The sequence below is a fragment of the Gopherus flavomarginatus genome, chromosome 18, assembly GCF_025201925.1.
Source record: "Gopherus flavomarginatus isolate rGopFla2 chromosome 18, rGopFla2.mat.asm, whole genome shotgun sequence".
Lineage (NCBI taxonomy): Eukaryota > Metazoa > Chordata > Testudines > Testudinidae > Gopherus > Gopherus flavomarginatus.
Genome location: NC_066634.1, coordinates 6,946,714 through 6,957,626, shown reverse-complemented (window position 1 = coordinate 6,957,626; position 10,913 = coordinate 6,946,714). Strand labels below are relative to the sequence as shown.

The following is a 10,913-nucleotide window of genomic DNA, read 5'->3' as shown; positions in this document are numbered from 1 at the left end:
TAAGCTTAGTTTAGGTGTTTTACTTGCTCAATAATCTACTTGGATTGTTTACTATTCCTTATAACTACGATCTAGCTTTTGTAGTTAAACGTTTTTGTTCTCTCTCAAACCAGATTGTGGAATTCATAACTAGGGGCAGAAGGCTGTCCATGTCTTCCTCCACACTGAGGGAGGGAGCAAATTTCATGCACTTACACTAATTCTCTGTGCAGCACAGATGATATAATTTTGGGTGTACAGCCCAGGGGGGTGCACTGGCATTTGCTTAGCTGAGCTCTCCCACAACGCTGATCTCAGCACGTGAGAGAAACCGGAGCTGGGTATGGCCCTATCTGTCTGTGTGCTGGAAGGGGGCTTGAGAGCCTGTCATAACAGCTGCATAAAGGAAACCCAGGCTGGTGGGTCAGGCGATCTCAGTGGTACCCCAGTTCTTAGTGGCAACCTAGGGGGAACCCATCACAATGGTGTCTAAAGCTCAGAGAGCCACGGTGGACAAGAGGGAGCCGGTGATGCAGCAGGGTGCTTGGTACAAGCCAAGACCTGGATGAACCACAGGGTAACCACAGAAAAACTTCCCAGGGGGGCGGGGGTGTTTGGTGGACTGACCCCCAGACAGAGCCCTTGCTGATCTCTGGTAAGAAGTCCGCTTGTAGGTCCTTTGGTTTAAAAGGTTTTCTGTGCAATGCTTTCACCTTAAGAATAAATATATTTGCTTAGAAAGAGCTGGGGGGGTAGCTAACCATGTTTACAGCCTCTGAGGAGAAAGCAAAGTGCAGGCACTGGGGAATTCACACTGGAGGCAGGTAACTCAGCAGCCTAGAAATACTCTGGCCAGGAGGGAGGCACCCCACGGTCTGGTGAAAAGAGGGAGCCTGACAAGAGCAGCTGAGATACACACCCCCTTGGAAGCTCTCTGGAGCAGGCTCCAGCTCTTTGCCATACAGACAGCAGCAAGAAGTGGGGGACTGCAGTACAGCTGATTACAGCACCAAAGCCCAATTTGAAGTTCTGGCCCAAAACATGAGTATGGGGGCCCTGCCCTTCCCATCAGTAGCAGGGGGCATCTATTTGTCCACCTGTGGCAGCTGTAGGAAACCACCATTAAACCTGCACTGGTTGGAGCTAGACATTCACATGCTTTCTTGTGTCATCAGTTGCCCTGACCCCAGAGCATCATGCAGCTGGTGGGGTAGATGCAGGCAAAGCAGGGACAGCTGCTCTGAGGGGGAAGGTGGTGGAAGGGAAATTGGGGCCTAGGCAGGATCTCATGCCCCAAGACCTAGAACTATGCCAAGGAGATGGGAACATGGCAGTTGCTCCAGAGGCTACTTGGAAATTCCAAGGGGATCATACAAATTCAGGGGACCAGGCTCCTGATAGGAGCCGGTTTACATCCTCTTCAAAATCCTGTCTGTAAGTTTGTCCTTTCTGCTACCTGTAACTCCTAAAACTGAAATCCCTGAGTTACCTATTTCTACACCAGCCTGGTCTTCGGTCAGTTTCACTCTTCCCCCACTACAGAATTGTTTGCGCTTTGGGGGGCGGGGGGTGTTTGTCCCACAGCAGCTCAGGGGGTTGAAACATGGACTAGAGCCAGCAGCACCATGGCTGGTTTGCACACTAACCCCGCTTAAGAGGGATTTCAGCCCTTCACACCATGTTGTGGTAGAGCTGGCTGCAAAATTAAAACATCCTCCCCTCCATTTCTGTAACAGTGTCTACATTTCCCATGGATTTTTTTAAGCAAATTGTTTCAGCAGAAGACTGGACTATAACTCCCATGATGCCCCAGTCTCCAATGCCCTTCAGAGAGGGACTGTGGTGCGTGATGGTAGATGTAAACCCACTAGGGAGTCTGGGACGCTTGCCCCCACAGAGCCAGATAGGAGTTGTAGATCGGTTGGCATTTTCCACTACATTTCTGTTCCGAGGTGACTTGAAGTTCTGGACTTCAACAGAACACTGTGGACCAGAGTTTCAGCCGCTGCACAACTGGGGGTCAGAGGAGGAGTGGGTTTAAAAATGGTATTTGGGGCCTCAACTCCAGCCCCAGAGCAGGCTCCAGCACACCAATTACTAGTTCTTTGCAGCCAATTTCTGAACACTTCACCAAGGTCCTCACTGCACAGTTGGGGAAACTGAGGCAGGAGACTGGACATAGCAGGTAAAGGAGACCCCAGCAGTCTACCCACTAGATCAGCAGTCCCCCTTAATCCTGTTTGTGACCCCCTACCCCATCGTTGGGAGCCAGTCACAGTTGAGGCCAGGAGTAGAGCTGCAACACGGGTGGGACTGGGAGCAGAACCACAGTTGCGGGGCCAAGGACCAGACGTGGAGCCACAGTCAGAGCTGGGGGCAGAGGAGGGCTGGATGAGGCTCCCTCCCCACCCCTCTGTGGGGGCTGGGCTTGCCTGGCCCAGGGAAGGACGAGGCACCAGGCAGACCAGTACATAAAACCCAAGATTTATTCCGTTCTCAGAGAAACAAGTTTCCATCGCACAGGTCGCAAACAGTTACCGGGGACATGAAAGAAGCCATCTAAAATATACAAGCAAAGCCCAGCCTGGGATCCCCTTGCACCCTGGAGAGAGACAAAGAACCAGGCCAGAAAGTGGCTGCCCTGCCAGGACAGGTACAGGAGTCGGAATGGCCCTGCCTCGGGCATCAGTTACAAAACCACTGAACCACAGCTTCCCCTGGCGTGGGAGAGAGCGAACCGGCACCGCAAGCAGGGGGAGGGGAGAGAAGGGACACAGCTAGAGCTGACAGTGGCTTGGAACAGCTTCGAAGGGGAGCACTTGTGCCAGGGATGTTGAGATGAACATGGAGCATGGGGGCAAACCCAGGGAGTTTCCCAGCAGGACAAGCTGTTGGGAACCAACCCCGCCAGCCTTTTTCCTCACTGACCCACCTGCCCTCACAATCACCCCAAGTTCCCCCACACATGGCAGCAGAGAGCAGCACTTCATCCCAGGACCCCACAATCAGGGCAGGTGAGCCCAGGCGCTGGGCTAGGTCCCTAGCATGGAAAGTAATGACAGCCCAATGCCTGGTGCTCCAGTAAGCCCAGCCATGATCCCTTGGCCTGACCCTGCCTGCAGACAGCACCCCCCACCCACCCTGCACTGAAATCCCAGAGGAAAGATGGGGGGAGCCTGTGTGTGCGCCGCCCACTTGCAGTCAAGGCAGAGAGCAGCGCCGGAGGGGGAGGTGGGTGTGTGACCCTCAATGCAAACTGTGTGTGAAGACTTCATGGCAAAGGAACGGGCATGGGGAGAAGAGGGCTCCCCATTAACAAAATTTCAGCTTGAGTGGGGGGCAGGATGTCCCGCTGCCACCACGAGACCTGGGGCAAGAGGAGAGTCCCAGGCGCTTTTGGTCATTGCCTGTGGGACGCCTGGCGGCTGCGCCGGTCAATGCAGGCCAGCCCCTCACTCCTCCTCCCCAGTGCCCGCCGAGGCAGCGGGGGCCTCGCCCAGGGAGCCAGCAGGGGAGCTGCGGTGGGTGAAGCTGCTGCTGCTCTCGCTCCGCTGCTCATCTAGGGGGATGGGCTCCACCAGCACCGAGGAGAACTTCCGGTCGCCGAAGGAGGCACTCCACTTGGCCTCGAAGAAGCGCTGCAGCCCGATGATGGACTGGACATCCTCCTTGTCCTGGCGAAGGGGAGCACAGAGAGGCTGGGGTCAGGAGCCACAGCCAAAGACACCCACCATCATCTCCAAATCTGGGATATGCCCCCACATCATCCAGAATGGACCATGGCCTGCTCCCAGAGCAGCCAGGGTCTCCCCACCCCTACCAGGACAGAACCAGGACACCCTTCTACTGTGACCCAGAAACCTGCTAATGCTAACTAGCAGAGAGCGTCGTTTGACAGAACGCCCTGGGGCACATACACCATTCACCCAAGGGTGGGGTCTCTACCAGGAGGCAGTAGCCCCAGCAGTCCACTGGCCGCCAGTCACAGCGAGTTGTATGTAGGGAGTTGGGTCTATGGTGGAAACTGTGCGCTCAAGGTTTAGAGGTGAAGGCAGGTCACCAGAAGGGGGTGAACATGCTCCTCTCAGGTAGATGCTGCTTCTCCCCCACCCACTGGCTGGTCAGGTGCTTCACAGTGGAGGCCCAGCTACCATCTGGGCTGAAAGCGCATGAAGAGATAGAGAAAGTTACAGGAAGAAACAAAACAGCAGGAAGGGAGGCCGTTTCGGGGAAAAGGTGCCAGCAGCAGATCTGAAAACCGTGGGTACCCAGGAGGGCGCTGGCCTGAAGAGAGTCGGCAGAGAGAAAAGGGCTGGGGTGGCCTGTGGAGCTGAGCCTCATTCAGGTGGTAGCGAGGTGCCTCAGCTCTGGTCACCCCTGGGGTGCACCCCATACCCGGCCTGGCCGATTCATTACAATCAGGATATACCCCTGTCTGCCCCCCTAGCCCAGCCCCAGAAGGATCATGCCTCTCTCCACACTGCCACCAGGGGAATACGGGTCCCAGGTCACTCCTCACCTCTGTCAACTTGTTGAACTGCTTGATCATCCGCCAGACATCCTGAGCAAACTCCTCAGAAGAGCCGTAGGGCGGGGAGAGCTTCTCCTGCAGCCTGGCTCGGATCAGGGTCAGGTCGATAGTGTCCTGACCATCCTGAGGGGGAATGGCAGGGGTCAGGCCTGGCCCCACCGGCCAGAAGGCCCTGCCCTCCCTGAGCCCCACCCTGTCTCTTATGACCCCTCTCCCTGGCAATCCATATGCCAGAAACCTTCTCCCCAGAACAGGGTCCCAGCACACAAGTACTAGTGAGACTGCCTCATGCTTGGGGCTCTCCACAACCCATGCATCAAGGGTAGCCCCTCCACCTTCAGCACCCCCCACATGCCCCATGAAGTGAGCACATGCCCCACACAGCATCAAGTACCTCCCAGTGAATCAAGCGCAGCCCCACCTCCCCAACTCACCGTGGCGGTCGAAAGCCGGTGGAGAGGCCGACACGGCTCATGGCACAGCAGCTCCAGCAGGACACGCTCACACTTCTGCCAGGCCAAGGGGGACACAGCAGGGTTAGGAGCAGGAACTCCGTAATATCCCCTCCTACTCAGGGCCAGGCCAGATGCCCCCCAGCACCCCAACCCTGGCTGTGGCTCCATGGAATCACACAAAAGCAAGGCCAGGCCCTGGGGCACCAGGCCAGGCCCAGTCATGTGCCCCCACAGACAGCACTGGGCCCATACGCCCACCCCCTGCCTGGTGCTCTGAGGCAGAGACACACTTGCTCTCCAAACAGATCCCTGTCACTTGGCCCCCAGCCTGACAGACGAACCCTCTGCTCCAAGGGGGAGAGTTTATTGGGGCGTTCGTCATCTTCCGAGGCGGAGAAGTTGGTGCCGTCCTCCTCACCGGGCGCCGGCAGTTCCTGGCACAGCAGACACTTCCACTCCTGACTAGGGGGGAAATGAGAGGAATGAGCATCGCCCCCCACACTCCCAGCCAGACAGCAGGGGATTCCAGTTCCGAGAGGACATCTGCTCTCTCAGTACATCAATAGTACAACTGGGATAGAACCCCGGAGTCCTGGCTCCCAGCACCTCACCAGACCCCCCCTTCCCTCCCAGAGCTGGGGGCAGAACCAGCCCCTCCCTTCCCCAACCATTAGACCTCACTCCCATTCCAGGACTGGGGAAGGGGATAGGTACCTGGGGATCTCCTGCAGCACCGGGAGGTGGCAGTCCAAATGATAGCACTGCTCACACTGGTTACACATCACAACGGAGCCTGCCTTCCGGCACACTCTGCAGTGGGCAGCACTGGCCACCTCCTGGGCCCCCTCCTGGCTCTGGCCTGGAGTCACATCCAGACTGGAGCCGATGCTGCCACTAGGGGAGATGAGGCGGGACACAGAGCCCTCAGCGGCCAGGACGTCCTGGGGCAGGACAACAGGCTTGGTGTCTCTGGAATCCTCTGCCGGATAGTCGATTGCTGCCTCCATCTGCTCCTCCTGGGGGGACAGCACGGGGTTAGTGTTGGCTCCCAGCAGCCCAGCAACACACTCCCAGTGGGACAGGGACACCCCCAGAGCTGGTTTCCACATGGCCAGGACCCCAGCACCATCCACCAGGACATAGACCCACACTGGCCCCCTAGAGCAGGCTGACCGGGTACCCCAAAGAGGCACCAACCTTGACTATGGCTCCGGGCAAGATGGTGCCAGGGGGCTGGGCGGCACCCTGCTGGGCCCCACGCTCAATGACGATCAGGTTGTAGTCCTCGTTACTGTTGCCGGGGAAGACCTTGAAGACAGGCGGCTGGCTGTCGGCCGTCAGGTCCAGGTCCAGCCGCTCCAGGCTCACCCGCGGCACCTTGCGCATGACATTGCCATCCGAGGGCCTGGGCCTGCAATGCAGCACGGGGAGCTCAAGGCATGACCCCTGCCCCACACCCAGGCGGAGGAGGTCACAGCAACAAGGGATCCACAGGAGGAAGGGGGACAGACAGCATGCAGCAGGCTGACAAATACAGCCCCACTCCCCACCCCATGACATGGAACCCACTCCTTCCCCAGACACCAGGGCAAGGATTCCGCTGACTTACCTCTTCATTCCTGATACATGGGCCTCAGTGTTGTCTGCTGGGGAGAGAAGCCAGACACGAGTCAGGCAGCCTTCTTCTCCCCCCCCACCTCCACCTCCAGCCATGCTGCCACAGGAAATCCCAAAGGAGCCAGAAGAGGCAGCCTGTTTCAAGCCCTGGCATGGGCAGGAAGGCAGCCTTCCAGCAGCCTACCTGAGTCTACAGGGAATGATGGCTGGTGGGTCTCCTCAATTAATCTCAGTGAGGCATCAATGCTCAGCCCTGATGAGACACTAACTACATCCCTGCGGAGGGTGTGGGCCGCTGGAAGGGCAATAGGACAGGTGCCTGCCCCTGGGGGAGATACTCCCACACGGTGCCATGCCACCCTCTGACAAGCCCCCAACACCTCGCTCTAGGGCCAGCCAGGAGCTCCAAGGACAAGGTGACACACTGCCCCCCCCCAGTCTTACCTAGGTCTCCAATGCCTTCCTCCTGGGTGTCCATGGGCTGCAAAGGAATGAAAAGGAGGACACGTCAAGGAGAACTCAACCAGATCCCCCCCACGCTGGGAGACCCCAATCCCCCCCATTCCCAGCTGCCAGCCCGCCTCTACCCAAGAACCTCTTAATGCCAACTGACAAAGGGGTGCAGAGGGGTGGTGTGATTCTGGTACATGCATCTGAGGTCTCAAATGAAACCTGGTGTCAGCACTGATGCTCAATATCTCAGTGAACGAATGCACAAGTGCTACGAATGCCTGCTGAAAATATATTCCTGAAGTCTGTACTGAGGTATCAGCCAGCAGCAAAAACTGACAAACAGGTTCTCTCAGTCAAGTGGCGTACCTAGCTGTCTGTTTAAATGTAAATTAAGTATTGTGTATTTCACAACAATCTGGACTGGATGCAAGTGAAAGCTTGTGAGAATTTCAAAGAGAAACTAAACAGGAAGGAAGCAGCTGCCCTGTCTGCAGGCGAACATCAAAAGGTTGTGATCTCTGGGAGGCAGAGAAGAAACTTCCCCAAGAGACGGGTAGCTACATCAGCAGCAGAAGCCCTCCCACAGCGCCCTGTCTATATGGAAGGGTTAGATTGGTATAACCACATCACTCAGTTGGGTGCTTTTTTCACACCCCCAAGTGATGTAGTTATACCGATACAGGTCTGTAGTGTAGACCTGGCCTACATGCCGTGGTGGTAAGCGAAGGGGTGGCCCTGAGAGCTGCATCCTACAAGCTGGTGGATGGTACTACCAGGCCTGGAGATTTGATGAGTGTTCAGTGGTTAAGGGGCTGAACTTGCCCAGTGTCTGAGGACTGGTTGTGAGCCCATCGCTATCTGTCTGGACAGCAATAGGTTGCCAAAGGCTAGTGGTTTCAGGGGGGATGACCCATAGTAATCAGACATGACTCTCTCATGCTCTCAGCGAGCAGTGCTGAGGGGCCACGCAACCCTGGGTACTGGCATATACTCATCCTCAGCACCCCATAAGGAGTGGACAAGTTACAGGAATCTCCTGGGTCTGGCACCTATACACGAGCTTGCCAGAGTCATGTCAGGTTAATACTGGAAGCCTGTCTCCCACTGCTCAACTTGTTGTATGCAGCGCTGCTATAGCAGTGTTGGTGTCCCAGGATATCAGACTCAAGCTGGGTGACGTCATATCTTTGACTGGACAAACGTCTGTTAGAGAGACAGACAAGCTTACAAGAAGAGTAGTTTATTGGATGAAAGATTACCTCTACCATCTTGTCTCATCTTCATTGTCATGAGATATGTGTGTGTATACATACACACACGCATGTGAAGAGTTGTCTGTAGACTGAAAATTATTCTCTGGAGGAAATTTTGCACATCTGAGGACGTGAAGAATTTGTATTTTCCTGCCTAAAATTTCTTGCCTAAGTGCTGCAGTTCAGCCTTTTGCCCACCAGAGGCCGATGTGGCACCACAACAGCCAGCAGCATTCATGCCAGCTGTTTAGCACTACAGTGGCCTCTGGTGGGCAACAGGCAGAACTGCAGCACTTAGGCAAATATTTTTGATGCAGGCAAATACAAAATTCTGTGCCCAGTCCCGCAGAACTCCCCAGTCCATCACAGCAACCTGTCCTCGGAGCCAGTTTAGTACAGAGTGGGGAACACAGGGCTGCTTGGGGGTGTCAGACTGGGGTTCAGAACGGCTAGTGGGGGGGACAGACTGGAACATGGTCTCAGAAGCTAGTGGGGTGACAGGAACTGCAGAGATGTATGGGGATGAGGGGCAGACATGCCTGACTATGGGAAAGGCTTGGGGTCAACCAGGGACTGCCTGGGGGAGGCCTCGTAACACCCTGACAATCTCCCTTTTCCCCCAAGAAAAACCTCCCACCCACACCTTCTAGGTTCACTCCTAGGCTCCTTGCCTCTCTCAGCTCCTCTGTTACCCCTGACTCCCCCAAGCCCTTACACTGCTTCTGACAGGTGCAGGAAGAGGTTACTTACCTTGTGCAGTAACTGAGGTTCTTCGAGATGGCTGTTCCTGTGGGTGCTCCACTTTAGGTGTCTGTGCACCTCCGCACTTCTAATCTGAGATTTGTAGTAGCAGTGCCCTAGCTGGCCATGCACACACAGCAGCCATCTCACATCACTCTGAGCAGCTACCCAGCGGGCGCAGCCAACCGCACCCCAATTCCTTCTCTACCCAAGAGAAACCCCAAAGCACAGGGGAGAAGAGGGGTAGTGGAGCACCCACTGGAAAAACCATCTCAGAGAACCTCAGTTACTGCCTTTTCTTCAAGGACTGTCCCTGGGAGTGCTCCACTATAGGTGACTGGAGAGCAGTGCCCCTCTTTGGAGAGGAGTTCCTGAATGCCAAAGCAAGCATCAGCAGCTGAATGTTGCTCTAAAGCATGATGTTTGGGAAATGTATGGACTGATGCCCAGGTAGCTGCTTTACAAATGTCAACGGTGGTACGGCTGAGAAAAGCTACTCACATGGATATAGCTCTGGTAGAGTGCCCGCAAAGTCCATAAGGAGGTTCCAGAGCACGTTTGATAGGATAATCTGATACAGTCAGAGATCCATTTCAAGAGTCGCTGTCTGGAAATGGTTTGACCTTGGGAATGCTCTGTTGTGGATATAAATTGAGATGATTTTTTGAATTTTTCTATATAGAATGCACGCGCGCTACAAACATCCAGTGTGTGAAGGAACGCTTCCCTGCTGTTGGCATGCGAATGGGAGCACTCTGTACTGGTAGTGGAGGTTCCCAAGCGTGAATTGAAAGAACCTTCTGGGCGCCGGATGAATAGTGACGTGAAAATAGGCATCTTGTAGGTTGAGGGCCGACAGCCCATCTCCTTTCTTCAATGCTGGAATTATGGTTGCTAGGGTTATCTTGAAGTGCTGTGTTCTGACAAATAGTTTAGCTTGTGCAAGTCCAACATGGGCCTCCATCAGCCTGTTTTCTTCTGGGTAAGAATAAAACCTGCTTCCTCTGTACTTGCTAAGTACGGGATCTACAGCACCTAGTTGCAGGAAATGGTTTACTTCCTGCTTTAACAGGTGCTCATGAGATGGATCCCTGAAGAGGGAAAGGGAAGGGGGGTGGGTAGGCGGGATAGAGGAAAGGATAGAATAGCCTTTGCATATAATTTCCAGAACCCACTTGCCTGATGTAATGGTTGCCCAGACTGGATAGAAGGGTGTTGGGTAGTTCCCAAATGGGCAGGAGGTTATGAGGGACTTTGACAGTGGAAAATGTGGGGCTCTTGTGCCCTCGACCAATACTTCAAAATGCTTGTCTGGAAGTGGATGGCTGAGACATTGCTGACTGCTTTGGGGCTTGGCAGCGTCTCATCTGATGTTGGTTGTGGTGCTGGTCATGTCATCTGAGGTTGGGCATACAGGGCAGTGGAGAAGCATTGGGTATAAAATCTGCCCTGTTTCTTTCTGTTCACAGGGGCATATATTCCTAGGGTTTTCAATGTGTTAAAGGAATTCTTGAGAGTGTGTAAGCTTGTATCTGCACCTTCTGTAAACTGTTTTTGACCTTTGAAAAGCAAGTCCTCTTCTGTTGCCTCAACTTCCTTGGGGAAGCCTGAAAGGTGGAACCAGGATGCCCTCCGCATGACTATGGAGGTGACGATGGAGTGGGCCACCACGTCAGTGGAGTCTAAGGAAGCCTGTACAGCCATTCTGGCAATGAGGGAGCCTTCTCTTATGTTAGCTTTATATTGTTCTTTATCTGTTGGATGACGTTCAATAAAAGTTGCCATTGTGCAAAAACATTGTGTGTACTTTGCCAGTAATGCAGAATAGTTTGTTAAGAGAAACTGGAGGGTCGTTGAGGAATAGGCCTTTCTGCCAAAGAGGTC

General features: G+C 54.6%; 1 protein-coding gene across 3 annotated transcripts in view; it reads right to left on the bottom strand.

Annotated features, from left to right (window-relative positions):
* Nucleotides 1-2,447: 2,447 nt before the first annotated feature.
* TRIM28 (tripartite motif containing 28) overlaps nucleotides 2,448-10,913 on the bottom strand; it is a 53,442-nt gene continuing 44,976 nt past the window's right edge. The window contains exons 11-18 of one of the 3 annotated variants that reach the window (XM_050927595.1): nucleotides 7,027-7,063; nucleotides 6,575-6,611; nucleotides 6,163-6,376; nucleotides 5,680-5,981; nucleotides 5,307-5,427; nucleotides 4,945-5,019; nucleotides 4,499-4,633; nucleotides 2,448-3,653 (exon numbers count right to left, since the gene is read on the bottom strand). In XM_050927595.1, coding sequence (XP_050783552.1) covers nucleotides 3,432-3,653; nucleotides 4,499-4,633; nucleotides 4,945-5,019; nucleotides 5,307-5,427; nucleotides 5,680-5,981; nucleotides 6,163-6,376; nucleotides 6,575-6,611; nucleotides 7,027-7,063 — 1,143 coding nt within the window. In that variant the 3' untranslated portion in view covers nucleotides 2,448-3,431. Of the gene's footprint in view, nucleotides 4,634-4,944; nucleotides 5,020-5,306; nucleotides 5,428-5,679; nucleotides 5,982-6,162; nucleotides 6,377-6,574; nucleotides 6,612-7,026; nucleotides 7,064-10,913 lie in introns of all 3 variants that reach the window. The other 2 variants (XM_050927594.1, XM_050927593.1) reach the window with 2 other exon arrangements.